This window comes from Bolinopsis microptera, chromosome 7 (assembly GCF_026151205.1).
Source record: "Bolinopsis microptera isolate Bmic1 chromosome 7, MBARI_Bmic_1.0, whole genome shotgun sequence".
Lineage (NCBI taxonomy): Eukaryota > Metazoa > Ctenophora > Tentaculata > Lobata > Bolinopsidae > Bolinopsis > Bolinopsis microptera.
In genome coordinates, this window is record NC_087078.1 from 15,175,190 (window position 1) to 15,195,628 (window position 20,439).

General features: G+C 37.1%; 2 protein-coding genes across 3 annotated transcripts in view; both read left to right on the forward strand.

Moving 5' to 3' along the window:
* LOC134818419 (kynurenine 3-monooxygenase-like) overlaps nt 1-20,439 on the forward strand; it is a 927,626-nt gene that overhangs the window by 78,727 nt on the left and 828,460 nt on the right. The window lies entirely within an intron of this gene.
* Nucleotides 7,869-20,221, forward strand: LOC134818519 (major facilitator superfamily domain-containing protein 12-like). Of its 2 annotated transcripts, none has more exons than XM_063828131.1 (12): nt 7,869-8,249; nt 15,564-15,742; nt 15,977-16,088; nt 16,395-16,507; nt 16,658-16,884; nt 17,040-17,219; nt 17,450-17,542; nt 17,706-17,798; nt 18,351-18,391; nt 18,597-18,729; nt 18,912-19,015; nt 19,331-20,221. In XM_063828131.1, exons 1-12 carry the CDS (start codon nt 8,173-8,175, stop codon nt 19,545-19,547), a joined length of 1,569 nt encoding a protein of 522 aa, XP_063684201.1. In that variant the 5' UTR covers nt 7,869-8,172; the 3' UTR covers nt 19,548-20,221. The 2 variants fall into 2 exon arrangements, with proteins under 2 accessions (XP_063684201.1, XP_063684199.1); XM_063828129.1 differs by having other exon boundaries at nt 7,872-8,249; nt 16,383-16,507; nt 19,331-20,219.

Here is a 20,439-nt window from a genome sequence, read left to right on the forward strand (position 1 = left end):
AAGTTAGTTTTGAAGATTGAGTTATGTTTTTTAATCAATGATTAATAATAGTCGTCACATAATGATGATAAAATTGATAAAACTTATTATACATTAATACTGCGAATCAAATATCTGAAAATAGTTGATCACTCCTCGATCATCACGTTCCTCAACATGTCAAGGTGGGAGACAAGGTCCTGATCGTCGTAGACTTCGCTGACGGGCTCGTTTTGCAGGAGGAGCATCCCCGTAACTCTTCTTGAGCATCATCTCATCCGTAGTGGACTGTTCTATGTAGACTGCTTGAAAAAAGGTCCAGATAGTTGGGTTAGAGTGTCCCACCATTGCTGCAAACTTTCTGTTAAAGGCCTCTGTGTAGTTGTTTGTCTTGTTGAGGTTGCAGACAGTCCGGTCGACAGTCCAGGATCTGGGCAGGAGGGTTGTCGGAGAATATCCGAAGATCCTTGGCACGGGAGTAGATGGTCTTCACTTCGCAGTCTAAAAGGTTCGCAGGGTGGATGTGAGGTTTAGGGGTATCAAAAATGGAATCCCCAAGGGTGTAGAGGCGACCAGGACACTTTGCTTCCTTCGGACGCATCGCCAACATTGACGGAATGACGGCCGTCTTGGGTAGGTTTTCTGTCCTTACCGTAGCGGAATCTTCGCAGAACAAGGTCAATGCTGCCGGCTGTTCGTCCCCGGATGAAGATGGGCTTCTCGGGAGGAGTTGAGGAATGACTCACTCTGCATATTGTAGATAGTTGTAAAGAGGAGTAGGAATCGAATGTGATATACTAAAACTAAATTCGCCGTGACATTCATACTGCACTATCGAAATCACTAACAAGAACCGCTATGCGACGGGATCTGATCTGGATCATACCCTGTCACCAGACTGAACATGAGATACCTTTAGTAGCTTAGTAGGTGCTAAAGTGTCACGTGATGAGATCCTCATTCCTAAATGATCTGCTTGAGTGCACGTACTTGGTCGGTATTTCGCTTAGCGAAATCACATCGATACGACCAGTTCATAATTATACCTCTTATCAAAGAAATTTTTGCATTTTAGAGTAGCATGAGAATATTCCAGTCAAATGGAAGAAGTTTATACTGAACAATTGTCTAACGTGTCTTAAAATTATATTACAATATGATATGATGGGGGGGGGGGGGGGCCAACGCCCTTAAAGGCCCTAGACGCATCGAAAATCCGAAAAGGGCCCTAGAAATCGGGGCTTTTTGGGGCCTTTTGGGGCCTTTTGACCATGACCACTATTTGATAGTGTTTATGGACCATAATCTCCATGTAAATACACTCAAATAAACATAAAAGTACTGTGCAAGTAGTCAGATAATATCATTAAAGCACTTAGCATATATCAAACTTGATGAAATTGAAGTTAATTCTAGGGCCCCAAAAGGCCCTTTTGGGGCGTTGGCCCCCCCCCCCCCCCCCTATGATGTATAATATAAATAAATCGATCTTGGACAATTTTCTGCTTCAAGTTCACCTTGAACTTAACTCCATGACTTATTCTAATGTCACGACTGTAATAATCAATCACGAGTTGTATCTAATCTGATTTCAATCTTCCGACCAAGTCCGCTCTACAGTCCACTTTCAAATTTCTAACCGCTCTAAAATGTGCAAGTGGGTACCGCTCTAGAGTCCTTATAGTATGCAGGGTCCTGTAAGGGAGTTCCGCTCTAGAGTCCTACCCTGGCGCGATTTGACTGCGCTCTAGAGTCCTGCTCGCTGAGGAGGGATCCTCATTAGTACTGGTAGTGGTAGTTGAACTTGTTGTGTTTTACAGCAAGTTTTTATTAATCATTAAGTTTTTTATTAATAGACTTTTTATTGTCATTAGCAGGTATTGGTAACAAATGCGCCTGCTGAGTTACCATGTTTTAGGTCGCCATCATACGTGACCGCCATTTTACCGACTTTAAGCCCTTTTTACTGTATTATTGTTTAATATTTGACCGATTTGGCAGAGAACGATACAAAAAATAAAAGCTAATGTGTGATGTTAGTGTTACGGACGATTTATTCATATCGTCACCGCGCGGTATAGTCATGGAAATTGGAATGTACCAATTATAATTATTTATTCATTCTAAAGTTGTTTCCACCGTGTTACTGTTATTAAGCCTTAAGCCCATGAATTTGATATTAATATTATATATTTACCTTAAGGCTAGAGTTCCGAAATACTAACAAAACCAAAAAACTGACCGATTTGGCAGAGAACTATACAATTACAACATCCGGTCCTCCTCTGCCTCTGTGTTCAGTCGACACGAACGAAATATTAGGAGAAAAAAAGCTAGTGTGTGATGTTACGGATGATTTATTCATATCGTCACCGCGCGGTATAGACATAGTCATGGAAATTGGAATGTACCAATTATTTATTCATTCTAAAATTGTTTCCACCGTGTTACTGTTATTAAGCCTTAAGCCCATGAATATAATATTATATATTCGCCTTAAGGCTAGAGTTCCGAATATCATGTCCATATAAACTATTATATTTATAATGTCCTAATTTTTTCGCCACCATGTCATATTTACACAAAACTTCTTTGGGAAGCGGGTGATGGCGGTGATTTGGAATCAGCGTATAAAATACATCGAGCGACTGAGGTTATTTTCGTATATCAGTGCACAGGCCCTTTTTCAAATTTGTCTTTAAATTTGGGTTCGAGTGAACTATATAGTATGACTATTGACTATGTAGAACTGGAAGTTCTACATAGTCATACTATTACTATATAGGTCATTTTGAATATCTTACTATATATAAAGCGAGACGATATATATATATATTTATTTATCTGTGCCATTTTACTGACACCACGGCATCAACTTTAACGCGAATTTCCGCAAAAACCGTAAAAGATATACAACTGAAACTTTTTTGACTGGGTCAAATGCTTTAATGGCCTCCAAATCAGCATGAAAAAATAAAAAATTGGCCAAGAAATAGGAGTTTTAGAGCCCAAAATTTGGTACCCCAAGTGGTGTCAAAAACGCTAATTAAATAGGTAATAATTATTTTAGTCTCTTGAGTCTTGACACCATTTTAGGGTAGACGGGTTCCTGCTAGTAATTATAAAGTACATAGGAGTCATCTCTAACAAAAACTAGTCTGTAGAAAATGTTAAAATATCTTTTGTGTGGTCCTGTTGATTGTTGAATGTTGATGGGCCAACCTTTTTTCTCATCAATTGTGCTATCAATGTGAATGAGCTTAGAGTTAGTATTCAAGTAGGGAATTGTTTCCTGGTTTCTTTCTCCACTTTGAATCGCAGTCTGTAAACATTTTTAATTATTTGGAGTTGCATCACCCACCCGGTACGTGTAATTATAAGTAGTTCAAGTAAGATAAGAGTAGTGTCCAGATTATATAAGCGGGGAATTATTCTGCAGCCTATTTCTCGACCATGCAGAGTATAAGTATTATCTTCAGCCTGAAGTATTGATATCAGTTATTGACCTTTTTATGTGCATATTGCATCCCTACACATTTTTCCGACCATTTTTTCACTCTGAAGATAAAATTAAATTGGCGTTGATATTTTTGGGCCAAACTCTAAAGAGGAACTGCGAACCCTGATGCGGGACAAGGATTTATGGAGGGGGTATCTGGCGTAGATCGGACTTAGTTCCGACACAGAAGTAGTAGTAGTAGTGATATTGAATCTAGAGCTCTAAGAGCCTAATACTGGCCACTAGTAATACACTCTAGTCTGGGGGAGCGGTTGAGTAATCAATGGTTACCCAGTTTGTACAGGGAAGACATGCAGTACCAAAGAATAGAATTGTATCGAGGTCATAGAAAAACACATGAGCATTGCTCATGAGTCACAAGTTAAGCATTGCTCATGTGCTTTTCTATGACCTCGATACAATTCTATTCTTTGATACTGCATGTCTTCCCTGTACAAACTGGGTTACCATTGATTACTCAACACCCACCTGCTGGTGAAAATAATTTGTATGGATATGTGATTCATCCATCATATATGAATACGACCTACTGTACACAGACTCTACTACTACTACTAGTACTGCGTACTGTTCCCCCTTTATAACTCGCCCATGTAGTTGGACAACGCGGTTTATTTGGGCAGAATTTTCATGTTTCATCCGATTTTATTTGGAGTGAAATAGCCGCGTTATATTTATACTTATAAAGGAAGAAATAAGAATATTATCATAATTTGTGATATGTTAGAACATTTAGGATGTTTCACTATAGTTTTTGTTGTTTTTCACCTCAAAGCTACAATAATTTAGCAAATCACAAACATTTTAATAATACCTTACGGGACACCGGGACATGGACAATATATTTTAAAAATTTAGAAGAAATGTACAAACAAATCATTTCTTGATTCACAAGATCAGACTTTTCATTTGTAAGATAAAAATGTCCTTGATAAGGATTACAACCTTAATCCCATAGTGCACATATCTCAAAATATCTTCTAGAAAGCTGTCTAATAAATATGACCGAACCTTCAAAACGCGTATAACCCCGTATGAATTGCGGTGGTGGAGCTTCACATATTACAGAACTTTGACAGGTTCTACTTATAATGAAGACTATTTGGGCGTGTCAGATAGTCCACCACGTGTCAAGTGTCGAATAGTTCGTTGTCAGCAGTCAGCACGTCACATGGTTTCTTATTAATATTGTAATCGCCTGGAACTTGGTATGTGTTAGCTGCAAACCGTCAAGTATATCATGACTGCTTCGTGATCTCTCTAGAGTTCCACTTTTTGAATTTATTAATCTAGCTTCACAGGAGCTTCTGCATTATTCTTAATCTCATCATGTAAGTGCAAGAATTTTTGTTATTATTTTATCTTGATTATATGAGTATTACGTCATGGTTATCAATGATGCAGAAATAAACTTATTTGTAAAGATCGTATATGATCGGTTCTGGAATTGGATAAATCAAGATTCTAACAATCTAAATTCTCCACAAGCGAAAACTGTTTATTTACATAATCTATCAAAATCTACAACTACAAGTACACGATGTCATACAAGGGTTGTATAGATTGAATGATTAATAATCATTTAACCTATATAATATAACCATATTATGCATTAAGATAATACCTTCTTAGTTGATTGGTATATGATATCTCGTGTACTGACACTGCAACAATGTCCGTTGACCGTTCTTGTGGATTATAATTGATTTCCTGACGGAACATCTCTCCTAAGTAATTAAACAATATACATTTTGAATAACATTAACAGGATCTATTTGTTACTAGTCCGTAGAACAGATGTTATGAACAATGTAACATGTCAAATTGTCAAGTTCCAACCCGACACCCGTCATAATGACATGTGATAGATATCATTTACAATTTATAAGATCAGTCCAGTTTGTCTCAACTGCTCAATGCTCAAATTCACATAAATGTAATGTGTTTTCACTTTTTTACGTTTAAATTCCTTGGTTACAGTTTATGAATATCGTTACTTCCTAATGCATGGTGTGTTCCATCGTTATTTTACTGTCATAGGACTGCAGTTGTATTCATTCTTTTGCTTTAGTCTTTCAAATTACTGTTCAAGTTTCTCTTTATCGATAAATTAAGCTTTTATAGCTTAAGATTAGCTGTTGATCCTCAAGCAATCTTAACTCAAACTAGCAAAACCAAAATCCACACTTAAAATGTTTGTTAACTCCACTCTTAAATTTAATTAAACCACCCGGATCAATATGATAACCTACCTAATTATATTATCTACAGTATTTTAAACAATTTTGGCCATACCGAAGATTTTTTTAACCAGGGTCCCTTTGAGTCTGCGTACGCCTTACATGTAACACAAAAGTAATAAAGTATACTGATTCATTATGACTATGTTGCTTGAACATTGTAGAAGTAACAGCAAGCACTGACGTAGTACTGTTGACCTTATGGCTTATATACATTAATAATGGTGTGATAATTATTTCATTACGTGAAAAAGGTGCACTCATGACTCAATCAACAAAGTAAAATAAATTATCGAATTTTCTAATTCTAACCTGCCCATGCAAGATCGTTCATCATCAACCGTTTTGGTTAATTCTGTCGAATGATTTGTAATTAAAAACTGCATGACTGGTGATTCAGAGAGCTCAACGTACGACAAAAAGTCAAATTTGCCGATAAAGTCAATATACTAATTTACAAAAGGCAATTTAAGTAGTATTTAATAGTAAGTATTTAATTTATTAATATTGTAATCCTTCATGGGACGTGTTAGCTACAAACAGTCACGCGTATATTAGTACTTCGTGACCTCCCTAGAGTTCTACTTTTTAAATTTAGCTGCACAGGTGCTTCTGCATCATTTTCTCTTTATTATCTTGATATTCTTTATAATTATCAAATTTAATGATGCAGAAATAAAATTATTTTTAATAGTCTCATATGATCGGTTTTGGAATTGGATAAGTCATAAATTAACATATTAAACAACTGCTAACAATCTAAATTCTTCACAAACGAAAACTGTTTATTATAAACTATTGACATTTATTATAAGTACAAAGTACACGATGCCAAACAAGGGTTGTATAGATTAAGTAATTATGCATTATTACGATCATGGCTTCTTAAAATTGGTAAATGATGCGATGACTTGTGTAACTGTAAGCCTGTCCGTTGACTGTTCCTGTGGATTGTAATTGATTTCCTGTTGGAATACTTCTCCTAAGTAATTATACATTTGAATAACATTATGATTAACAGGATTTATTTGTCACTAGTCCGTTGTCAAGTTAAGTTTAGAACAGATTTAGTTGTTATGAACATGCCAAGTGCCAATCCGTCCAGTAAAACCGTGATTTGCTGCGGCCGAGTTTTGGGGAAAGAAAATCCGCTTTCAATCGGGGTATTGGCTGTTCACATATGTATTCATGCTAAGCCCCGAGGAATTAATGGCCAGGGTTAATCAGGGTTTTGCTGGATCTAGTGTTTATCTCAATGTACCTGAGTGTAACCAGATATGGAATAAATCGGAATCATATTCATAATAACATGTGACAGATATCATGCATTGAGATCAGCCCAATTTGTTTCATCTACTCAGTGCTCAAATTAACAATGTAATGTGTTCTCACTTTTTACGTTTACATTTTTTGACTATATTTCGTTATCTTCAAGTCATAGGAATTTTGTAGTATTCATTCTTTTACATTTTTAATAATTTTAATGGCTGTTCAAGTTTCTATTGAATTTGATCGATACAATTAAAGGTAAGATTAGCCACTGATCCTTGAGCAACCTTGACTGACAAAATCGAAATCTGAAAAAGTATGTTAACTCCATTTTTAAAGTTAAGCCACCCGGATCAATATGATAACCGATCTAATTATATTATCTACAGTATTTTAAACAATTTTGGCCGTACCAAATATTTTTTAAAGGCGGGGTTCCCTCTGAGTCTAAGTACGCCTTACATGTGACACAAAAGTATACTGATTCATTTTGTTGCTAGAACAAGTATAATCAGGTACCGTTAACCGTATATGTATTAATAATTGTGTAATAAGTATATCATTGTTTTAAGTTTAATAGGTGCACTCGATCAAAAGAGTAAAATAAATAATCGCATTATCTAAGCTGCTCATGGCATGCATGATCGTTTATCAACTTATCAACAACGGCTCTGGTTCATTCTGTCGAATGGTTTGTAATTAAAATCTGGTGATTCAAAGAGCTCAGCATGCAACACAAAGCCATATTCGTAGATAAAACCGATATCATAATTTATAAAAGGCAATTTAATAAGTAGTAGTACGTGATGGTACTGAATATGAAATCCTTGCAACCAGCGCACGAAATATGGCATCATACTGATAATACGCTGCAGTGAATTATCTTTTCTCTTTTGTTCAATCTTCCGGTTTGAGCATCAGCTGGCTGCAGGATATATATATTCTTTTCTTGGCTCCAACGTAGCGGGTCCCTAAACTTTAAGTCTGATACCTAGTCTGATATTAAATGACAGTACCAATTCAACTTCCACTTCACACTTCCATTCCATGTCGGAATTGGGGCTGATCTAATCGTTTCGCTGCAAGTGTAATTTGCGTTTTATTTTAATTTGCCGTCTGCTGAGAAGAGTGGTATCTTGGAGAGAAAGTTAGGGTGTCCTGGTCATGGACTGCTTAGTTGGACTGAAGGAAGCGTCAACTGCAGCCACTACAACTTATACCATAACTAATGTTAACAGCATGTGAGTGGAAATTTCAATACTATTTTTATACTTTTAAGGTATGAACGGAAGCAACTAAAAAACCACGTATTTAATTACACGTAAATATTTGTGGTAGAATCACGTTGTAGATATTGGTCATTGGATCGAATTGTTTGTCATCAAATGAATGACTGTCTGCAGTATCCTACTGGGTCTTGGAACGCCTGCATCCTTTCCTTGATGAGAACCACTATGCCATGGCTGATCATGTCAGTGATCACTGCATCAGGTATAAAAGCTGATGTAACTACTGATACTCTTCGCACCTATATCTACATTGCTCCTCACTGAGTCACCCCTACATGACTTCATCAGGAATCAAGACAAACAAGATTGAGACCTTTCTCCCCTGGGAATTGACCTACACGGTGGACTGGAGACGACACTTTTTTAAAACGGAGCTTTGCTAATGCTAATAGTAATAGAATTTGATAGCTAACTCTGAGACCATTTGATATGTCTTGTGCATTTAGTGCAATTACGAGAAATCCCGATCAATTTATAATCGATATCGGGATCTTTGCATCCCCTTCCCGATGATATATTTTATACAGAAATTTGGTGCAATAAGAGAATAAGGTAACATGTATCTTTAAATGAAGCTTAATTGGTGGTATACAACTTTTGGAACTTACGTACAAGTTGACACTTGACAATGACCTACACTTGCAGTCTTGGCAGTTGGCAGCGGCGACTATTTACAAAACTGCACTAGTTCCCCAAAACCCTTATAAAATAAACATGAGGTCCCCAGATAAACAGTTGTTAGACAGCTTGAGCTAGTTCAATACTAATAGGACTAGGAGGAGTTGTCGAACTTATGTGCGTGCATTAAATTCGAACTATATATTGTAATTTTATAATTATATATTTATTTTTATAATATTTATTTTTATAATATTTATTTTTATATATTTATTTTTATAAATTACTTCATTTAATACGTGTGAAAACATAGATTGCCGCCAATTGTGTCTCATCGTGCACAATGCGAATGGGTCACTAGAAGCGGAAGTCGATGCAGGTGAAACAAATGGCCAGTAAAATGTTTGTTTGTTAGTCGTGTAATTTTACTCCGGGCGGCGCTCAGCCTGTCATTCCGCCGAATCTCTTTACTAATACTATGTTATGTTTATTAACATAATAGCCTGGGGTCCGCAGGTAAGTCGTGTTTTTGTTTGTGTCCTGAACGATGTCACGTTGGTTATAATAAGATATAAATCTATAGCTTTAGATAAATATTTTGGTTCCTTAATCAGCTCTCTCAGTTTCTCCTTCATGGTCTGGTTCAAGGAGCGTTTGGGACTGATCACGAAACTAGACTTCAGCTCTCTAGAGTTAATGTGTCTAATAGTTAATTAGTTAATGTGTTTCAGTCTAATAGTTCTAGTTTTGGACAAGATGTGGACCAAAACTTTTGAAGTGGAAAAATGCACTTTTGTCACGAAATTGTAAACTTGGATATCAACATCAATCGTCACAATTACTCCAGTAGCAGGGAGGGGTTGAGTGTGCACTTCGATGTATAGAGTTTTTTTGCTACTGAATCGGGTTAAATAGGTCATTGGTAACTCAAATCACCGAGGGGCACATTTTGTATCGCTAGTCCCAGTCCTACAGGGCGAAATTTCTAAATTGCCCTCAGGCGCAAATTTGGGATTTTTATATCTCGGCTTCTAAAAGACGTAGAGACTTTAATATTGGCTTAAAATAACTGCAATAGCCTTATTTATATACAAGTTATGAAGCAATATAAGGTCTCAAGTGCCTAGTTTTAAAGATATTCACGAAAAACCGTTTTTTGCTCATCGCAGCCTGAATTACCAGATTATTTTTATATCTCGAGCTAGAAAGGTCGTAGAAACTTCTCTCATATTGAAAAATATTCGCAATGAGCACATTTATATAAGACTTATGAATCATTATATGCTCTAAAATGCTTGTTTGTAGAGGTATTAGCAAAAATCGGTCATTTTGGCAACACTGATACAAATTTGGTAATTCATTTTGTCTTTTTGTTGCAAATATTCAGGTTGCAATTTTCAGGATGCGGTTTGTGGCTATCGAAAGGGCTTTATGTGCTATTGCATGGTTTTGATACAATCCTTCAGCACCTGACATAGGCAACAGGGGTCACAAACCCTGAAATGTCAAGAACTGGGCAGTGGCCGAGATAAATATTTGATAATTACTTGGACTCTTGACTCACATACATCTTTTCAACGGTTAGTTAGACATCTTAAACCAGTTTTGAACGTTGAGTAAAACTTCTGATCTATTTGTAGCTCAGGTGATGTGCCCCAGAACCTCACGCCTGAGTGACAGTGGGCCTTATCGATCATGAGCCGCAACTCACAATGACTTTGGGCCTCAGAGACAAGGGCATTTGTACTCTTGGCTTAAATTGCCTCTTTGTTAGTATCATCAATCAGGTTTCTAACTTCTATATCATCTGCCTGTCCAGTGTCCATCCGTCTCTTTGAGATTCATTATTACTTCAAGTTCAGCCATTTCGCTTCTGTTCAGCTGTAGGCGTAATGAGGGACTTCAGTCCAGCAATAAAGTCAAATATCTCTAGATTTAGCAATATCTGGTTTCGCTACTTTTAAGGTAATTGTGTTCAGCAAGCAAGTTTGTAAGTTTTCAGTCGTACTGCCCCAAAGTATTGGCCCCCAGAGCACCAGTAATGCTGGAGCACTGGTAATGCACATGGTAATTATGCTGATTTTTTGCTTAACATAGCTCATTTTTAAGTTCCTTTTTCAGCTCCTTTATCTCTAAATATAATCTTATCGAATGTCCACCAACCTCGTGCCCCAATTATTGTCAGCCCCAGGACCTCTGGCACCTGCAACTTTGGGTCCCAGAACGTGAAGAACTTCGGGCCCAACGATACCTGTCCCTCAGTGACTCTGTGCCCCACATAATTCTAATTTATGACTCAACGTAAATTGTAAATGCTGAGATGGACATTCGATAACCTGTAGAGCCCAGGTTCAAGATTATACTTAGAGATAAAGGAGGTGAATCTGTTTTTATGCCAGTATGATAGGGAAGACTGCTAAAAAAGGAACTTAAAAATGAGCTATGTTAAGCAAAAAATCAGCATAATTACCATGTGCATTACCAGTGCTCCAGCATTACTGGTGCTCTGGGGGCCAATACTTTGGGGCAGTACGACTGAAAACTTACAAACTTGCTTGCTGAACACAATTACCTTAAAAGTAGCGAAACCAGATATTGCTAAATCTAGAGATATTTGACTTTATTGCTGGACTGAAGTCCCTCATTACGCCTACAGCTGAACAGAAGCGAAATGGCTGAACTTGAAGTAATAATGAATCTCAAAGAGACGGATGGACACTGGACAGGCAGATGATATAGAAGTTAGAAACCTGATTGATGATACTAACAAAGAGGCAATTTAAGCCAAGAGTACAAATGCCCTTGTCTCTGAGGCCCAAAGTCATTGTGAGTTGCGGCTCATGATCGATAAGGCCCACTGTCACTCAGGCGTGAGGTTCTGGGGCACATCACCTGAGCTACAAATGGATCAGAAGTTTTACTCAACGTTCAAAACTGGTTTAAGATGTCTAACTAACCGTTGAAAAGATGTATGTGAGTCAAGAGTCCAAGTAATTATCAAATATTTATCTCGGCCACTGCCCAGTTCTTGACATTTCAGGGTTTGTGACCCCTGTTGCCTATGTCAGGTGCTGAAGGATTGTATCAAAACCATGCAATAGCACATAAAGCCCTTTCGATAGCCACAAACCGCATCCTGAAAATTGCAACCTGAATATTTGCAACAAAAAGACAAAATGAATTACCAAATTTGTATTAGTGTTGCCAAAATGACCGATTTTTGCTAATATCTCTACAAACAAGCATTTTAGAGCATATAATGATTCATAAGTCTTATATAAATGTGCTCATTGCGAATATTTTTCAATATGAGAGAAGTTTCTACGACCTTTCTAGCTCGAGATATAAAAATAATCTGGTAATTCAGGCTGCGATGAGCAAAAAACGGTTTTTCGTGAATATCTTTAAAACTAGGCACTTGAGACCTTATATTGCTTCATAACTTGTATATAAATAAGGCTATTGCAGTTATTTTAAGCCAATATTCAAGTCTCTACGTCTTTTAGAAGCCGAGATACAAAAATCCCAAATTTGCGCCTGAGGGCAATTTAGAAATTTCGCCCTGTAGGACTGGGACTAGCGATACAAAATGTGCCCCTCGGTGATTTGAGTTACCAATGACCTATTTAACCCGATTCAGTAGCAAAAAAATCTATAAATCGAAGTGCACACTCAACCCCTCCCTGCTACTGGAGTAAATTTGGTAAAACTAAAATTAGAAACATGCAAATTGTATATAGTTTCAATCAATTACAAGTTTAAAATATCTTTATATCGCGCCCCGAGTAAACAGTTGCAACTACAAGCCGAAATTAAATAAATAAATTTGAAAATGTCTAAGCAGTAGTTTCAATTTCTTTTTAAATTATTCATTTCCAATTCAAAACAAAATTTGTAAAATAAGCAAAAACAATTTCGTTTCAAAAACCATTTCTTATTTTAATTTAAATTTGTAATTAACGGTTCTCGGTCGATGGAATTCTTGATCGATGGTCATAGCTTTGGATAAATCTTGTTCTGGCCTCTATCGCAGATTTTGGACGTGACGTGCCGTGGCAATATTGAAAATATGCAGCTCTGCAGGCTGCAGCATCTCAATAAACATATGTTTTCGGTATCTGACGAAGTCTAGTACGCTTTAGTATAAGTAGTAATAGTAATTATTGACGTCCAGCGTATCGGTACAATGCATATCCAGTATCCACGTCTGAATATCAAAATGTACTGACGTTGTAACTACCCCGAACCGCTACAATATGTCTAATTCTCGCTCCTGACTTACTGACTTAAGTCGGCTTCTTGGTCCGAGCAACTACAATTCCTCGCCACACGTCGCAGTCAAGCATAACAGATCTTATCTCTTCAACACAGGAAATGCTGGTGTCCTTCTTTAGCATGTCCAGAAACGTAAGGTGGGGCCTCCCCGGTCTCCTGTATCCATGCTGAGGGTCCCAGAACAGAAGTTGGTTTGCCAGAAGGTCGTCATGCCTGGCTACATGTCCAGCCAGTCTCATTCTTCTGGAGGCTATCATCGCTGATGGCTTGGGGATGTTGCCGTATAAATCACTGTTGTTGATGATTTGTGGCCAACGTATGTTCAAGGCCATCCGGAGCATTCTAGTGTAGCATCCATTGATCCGCTTAGTCATGGATTGGCTTATCGTCCAAGCTTCAGAGCCGTACAGGAGTACGGGCTCAACCGTTGCTCGAAAGACACAGATCTTTAAGTCCCTGCGCATTCCAGACTTCCAGGTTGTCTTTAACTGATGACAGGCCCCCCATGCCTTTGATTTCCTAACATCAAAGTCCTTCTCCGCACTCATTATTCTTGCTCCGCAACTAGTAATTCATAGATCAATCCATTTGTCTTATGTAAATTATTAGTATTACATCACCAAATATACTTTTCTCAGAATCCGAGATTCTTCGACTTAACTTCCACCTATGTGCAGTGATCTGAATTCTGATTTCTATGAATGCCGGCCGAATAAGATTATGTCATATTTCTGACGACGAAAGACACAAAGTTTATAAATGTTAATGCAGTTTTATCATTTTCCAGAGCATATAGTTTCTAATTTTGTCTTATTGTGAACGACCGTTATTGTAATTCATCATGGTTGATCTTCTACAAATGTTCCAGACTGCGTCACCGCTAGGAAGGTATAGTGAGTCACCTAATTTTCTACCTGTTTCTGTATTGAAGTATAGATCTGAATACTGGTATAGTGGACCATATTTATTATGACAGGCGAGGATGATTCTGTGTTTTGATTTGCCAATGCACTTAACCTTGATTGGTTAATCGATGTCACATGTCACAAATGTTACGGTTCACCTCCCCAGTATACAGATCTATTGGTATAAATAATATGACTTTATATGGGCCGAGGAATATATACCATACCTCATTGAAATTAATAAAAGGAGGCATAATTCTCTTATAAGTTCAAAGTTGAAAGTGGACCTTGGGAAGGTTATTAAGGAAACTTTTAAAGTAATCGGCTGATAAGCAGCCATGTTAATTGTCTAAAATGTCTGTGTTACAATGATAGGTGTTTACTAGCCGCCTGGGGCGTTACGAAAGTTTGGGGCGTAACGAAGGTGTTGAAATATGTTTTTAAACTTTAAAAACTTTAATTGTTTAGACAAACTTTAAATAAATTCCGATTCAAATTTGAATTAGATATGAATTTGTAAACGAAACAGCTGCTTGGCCACAGCCCACAGTCCGCTGTTATAAAAAGGTAAAATAATGCGTGAATAATGTAGAGTGAACGGCAAACAAGAAACTAAAAGAGTAAAGAAACAAACAGCTAACAATAACAATAAACACAAACAGCAAACGCCGATCAGATCAGCAAACCGACCGCACAACAAACCGTCAATAAATCGAACAAAACCGCGTGGTTTTACTTTTACTTTAAACACGTCACAACATACGAAATTATAAATTACCGTGCCATGAAGCCTTGATTTTGGCGTAATTATATGAATTAGTACATATTTGCCTGAGAGCTGTATACTTGTTTAACCCAATGTAGCTTGTAGTGACCAGTAACCCGTACTCCGTTCACCTGACATCCACCTAGAGTAGAGTAGTGTAGTTTTATCCGACCGTGGACCGTGGTCCGTGGTCGCGACCATTTGCATCTGGATCGTATTCGTCGTGAAACAGAGTAGTATAATAAGAGTCCGTCTCAAAGTTCTTTGCTTCGTTAAAGTTCTTCACTGCCTTTTCGAAATCTGAGAAAACTATACCGTGTCATAACAATACTATGGGAGGGAGGGGAGTTTAACCTTACTTTTTATTTATTCGATTCCTTGATCTTTTTTAGTTTTCTATAAGGTCCAGTTTTATCAATTGTCCCTCGGGTACTATAATAACCGTAACCTTGTAACCACTAACCCGCAACACTAGAGCTAGCAGTAGCTCTGATAAATACTGACTTAAAGGTAAAGTGTACAGCTGTACACAATAAATTTACAACGCTCATCATGGTTCGCCTTCCCAGCTAAAACACACTGTAATATAACAAACCCTTACAATAAACTTGAAACAGAGTTTACGTTAGAGGATTTATAGAGGAATGGATAATAAATTTCAATACTTCAAGTGCTGTAATGTACCCCATTCATCCACTGTAGGGAAAGACCATACGAATATTCCAAGATGGGAGAACTTGAAATAGGTCTGAAGCAGAAGCTGAAGGAGAAGACTAAGCTGGGGGTGATGCTGGTTGGGTTTATTTGCAGCTGTGGCCTCTACGAGTTTGGTGGAGTATTCTGGATGACTTACTTTAACCCTTATCTTCAGACTGCAGTAGGTAAGGTACTAGAAATTAGCAGGAAACTAGACATTTGGGTGGAATCATTTTAAGAGATGTTATTGATGTCCATTGCCAGTAATATTCTGATTTCGATTATTGCTCTTTTAGGTCCTGCTTCTAATCAGCATAACCATTCCAAAACTGGCAAATTTATGGCCGATCATTTAACCAGTATTGAAGAGAGTTCTCTATATTTTATTAATGTTGACCAATTTGTCTCTACTATTTCAGGACTATCAAGTGGTGATATTGGTACGATAGTGCTGGTTGCCCAGATAACTGATGCTATAGCTAACCCTTCAGTTGGTATTCTTATTGAGCATCTCAAGATTCCATTATTTGGGTTTGTGACTTTTAAAGTTCATTTCTTGTCCATTGTTAATGGACTGACCCAGCGTGCTGCTTCGCAGCGCTTTGTCTAGGGTATAAGAAGAATTTCGAAGACTTCAGAAGTGATTAATCATGATCCTGCATGCAGCATATTATACAGACTTAACATTGCACAAGAACATGATTATATTGTACGGTAGGACGGAACCACTAATACTTAAATATTAGAAAAGGCTTTATCCTTACTCAAATTTTAAACGTAAAAGTTTAAGCATGTATCCGTTCTCATGTAACACAACAAGAACAGTTTCAATTTCAGAAAGAAACGAGGATGTCATCTTATCGGATCGATCCTAATGACAACACTATTTCCACTGTTGTGGATGAACTGTTCATTCTGTAATACAGAATTATCCCGGGTTGTTTACTACGGTCAGTTTTAACTAGGAATTTATTTGTATCTTTAATTACCCAATCATTATGTTTTAATAATAGCTTTTGAGCATAAAATGGAAATGGACAATAGTAGTTAATTGACCATTTCATTGACAAATAATTGCTATAATGAATATTCAATTTCAGGCATAGTTGCAGCAGTATTGAACAGTATCACTCCTTTCATGTTCCTTCCTCATTTATCAATGATTGCTCTCCTGGCGAAGAACGAAAAGCAAAGACTTATCTTCGGAGGCATCAGCTCATTTGGCAAGCAGTTCTGGGGTATCTTGGCTTACTCGACAATGTGGCTCCTTATCGGTACTGATAAGAACGATGAGAACCTGGGACAGCTTCTTGGAGAGAAACTAAAGGTATTAACATTTGTTAGTCTTGACTGGGAAACCCAAGGGGTCGACAGAAGCTAATTGAGTGGTATTATCTCAGTCTCAGTGGTGCCAACGTGGATATTACTAGTGGAATCATTATGATCGTTTTAGTTTACCCTCACTCAAACCCATTATTTCAGATAGCTTCCTACGTCGTGAGTGGAATTGGAGTAATATGCACTATAGTCTTTCACGCTTCTGTCTGGAACTTAGACGAGAACAAAACAGATGCAATCACTGACACCGACGGTGGGGTTCCCTCTAAATCTTCTATGATCAGCGATTTAAAGACAGTTGCCAAGAACCCTAACTTCTATATTGTGAGTAGCAATTCAGCAAATGGGCAGATTAGATTTTAAATGGAGGACCAAGCAACAACAAAAAAACGAAACAAAAAATAGCTAATTATGTTGATGTTTAAAATGAAGAACACAGGAAACTTGATGGATTGCAATGATTTGCGTTACAGGTACATGCTGCAAGGTATAATTATTGAACATATTATATATTCTAAAGTAATTACCATTACTCTATTTTACTTTATTTTCAGTTAGGATTACTCTATTTCGTCTGCAGATCAGAACTAAGTCTCTACAACGTTTACCAAGTGTTTTTCTTCGAGCAGACTCTAGGACTACCCAAGGTTTGTTGTTCGTATTTGAAAGTGCTGATGCCAGGTGTTTTCAATTAGTGGTCATTTTGAAAATCCGTATCTCATCTGGTAGTAGTTCTGGAAATTGTTTTCATCGTTTTAATTGTGATTATATCTTCTATTTTGAAATGTCACAATTATATTGTCACCGCAGGAAGCTGTCGCCTATTTACCTTTCATATACCTCTCATTTGCTGGCATTGGCAGTATCGCAGTGAAGCCTATTGTCAAGAAGCTCAAGCCGATGGTAGGATAACTTATTTAATAAGATTAAGAATAAAAGTGCTTTTGTGTTATAGAAATTAGAATTAAGTGTTTTAGAGTAAAAGTCTTACTTGTAAACTAAACCACATATTTTGTCGATCTGAAATGTGATAAACAAGGTGTAAGTTCGAGCATTTATCCATGAATTCTAAAGGAGACAAATTCAGTTTACTCCTAGTCACCCGTTTAAAAGATAAGTGGGATAACAACTTAACTCAATGAAAATTTGGTCATCAAAAAATCATGACCCGTTACAGTTGAATTCTGGATTTGTATGAGAAGTCAGACTTCCGAAGTTTGATAAGAGAAATTCAAAAACTCTATCCACGTACTGCACTTCTTTAGGCTGTTAATTGTATCATTTAGAGAAAACCCTAATGAGATTGAGAGGATTCTTGGAATTTTTATCAGAACATGCCATGATGTTTATCATTATGATTTGGTTCCGGAATCTTCCCTAGCATGTACAACCGATTTGACAATATTTATAATTTACTTTCGGGTGATTTCTATTTAATAGTACATGAACTTTCAGCCAACATTTGGACTTGCGATTCTGGCGGTAATAATTGCAGGGTAAGTTTTTTTATTCCAATATACTTTCTACGTATTGATGATTTTCAATCACAACTGAACTCAAAATCTCATATTGTTGGCAAACATTATTTTCAACAATATTATCGTCCATTTGGCGAGCATTTACGTCTAAAAGCTTAAAAGTTTATTTAAAATGAGTCTGAGGATATTTGTTGCTAGTCATTAAAACGGTTCCCAAATACAGGATAGCAATTATGCTGCAACCGAAACAGTACGGTAACGTTGTAATCCTACCGGTGATATTTGTGAGCGTTGGATCAGCGATTATGTACACTCTTTCACTGTCACTGACTTCAAGCCTTATCGTCCGATTGAGGGTAATCACATTTTGTTTTAGAGCTTGATGTTTTTTATATTTTTTGAATGAATTACAACCTTTAAAGTTAATGATAAAATTAACAATTATAAACCAAGAAAAATGAAACAAAGAAAACTTTAGGTTTCCTAATTTTTAATTTGATCATGCGAGATTCCGGCCATTAATAATCATAACACCCAGGTAAGCGATGTGGCGGTTTGGGGTGCCTTCAACTTGATAGATAGAATACTGTTTGGAGTTCTGTTCGTTGTCGTCCAAGAGTTCAGACCTTGTCCCACTTCAAAGTATGCAAACTATTTATCTTGATGGCTTCAGAACAAATTAAACCGGATTTAATATATCTATCTACTACATCATTCAGTAATGAAATTCGTTTTTGAGAATCCGTTGAACATTTTTTTTCGTAACAGTCTTCAAGTTCAAAGCATGCTAACGAAACAAACATCATTACTGAAATTGAATGACGTAGATCTATAAATTTAATACAGGTAATTCGGCTTGATAATATTTTTGATTTGACAAACCTTACATGTGCGCATTATCAAGAAACAAATGACGTATATATAAAATACTAACACACTCCACCTGCACCTCCACAGATCATGCTGCGAAGCCTGCTCAGATTTCTACCGTTATGTGTTTGGAGGAGGTCTGGTTCTGTTCGCACTTCTGGCAGCAGCTCTCATCCTCTCCACCAGATTCACAGGAGACGTATTTGCTACAAGCAGAGGAGAGGATTATCAGACCAAGGACAGTGATAAGAATCAGCTGAAACTGGAAGAGGTTGTAGAAAACCCTATAGTGGATAAAAGCTGATACAGTTCCATTTATTTTCACCAGAGAGGGTTTTTACTCGGCCCTGCAGCAGTAGTAAAAGCGCACCAGCCCACTTTCTGACTTTGAGTTTGATAGTTTGCTGTATAAACAGTATAACTTACAGATCATGTTAATCAATCTAGGAGCATTATATTAGGTCTACAAAACGGTACTTGATTGTTTGTGACGAGTTCAAAGACGGACAGTCAGGGAATATTCAGTGAGATGCTCTTACTGAAGAATTTGAGTCTCTTCATCACTTCTTGTCTCAATATGACCTCAAAATATCAGTTGCTACCGCTCGCAATTGGGTTGCGAGAATAACAAAGAAGGTAATATAGCTCTATTCTATAGTGCGCGTCAAAACTACCATAAGGATTATATAAAAAGGCTCTGAAAAGATTGTATTGCAGATTGCTCCTTGATTAATCAGCCGTTAAGATAATATGAAGAACAACATACAAGTCAATTACAGCTTGCATTTAATAATTAATTGATGAAATTGTCTGAGTATTGAGAGTCGAACTCTCATTGACTTTGAACTTGAGTCAGAGCAATCGAGCATTTGTCCATAATTAAATTATTAACAAATAAGACAATTCAGATGATTGGTGACTGAATTCAAAGGATTGTCAATGCGTATTCTGTACATAACTAATTTATTATTTTCACAGAACATTACTTTAATTGTAAACTACTACACAGGATGGTCCAGATTAAGCTACTTGTAATCGTTTGATCATTCAAATAACGTAAGCCAAGGGGAGCGGGTTTAGAGGAGCTTAAGTTTGTTTAATTCCTCAGAATATCATTGTGTTAAGTGACATACGAGAGGGGGTATGAAATGGAAGAAATCTGGCCACGTAATTCGCGAACGATCCCTTTTAGGATC

Bases quoted from the DNA above. Each gene is read 5' to 3' on its own strand.
- LOC134818519 (XM_063828129.1), top strand. From the start codon at position 8,173: ATGGACTGCTTAGTTGGACTGAAGGAAGCGTCAACTGCAGCCACTACA. The intron at 16,089-16,382 runs GTTTGTGACTTT...CAACAAGAACAG, and splicing joins CTCAAGATTCCATTATTTGG to TTTCAATTTCAGAAAGAAAC. The intron at 17,543-17,705 runs GTTTGTTGTTCG...TTGTCACCGCAG, and splicing joins AGACTCTAGGACTACCCAAG to GAAGCTGTCGCCTATTTACC.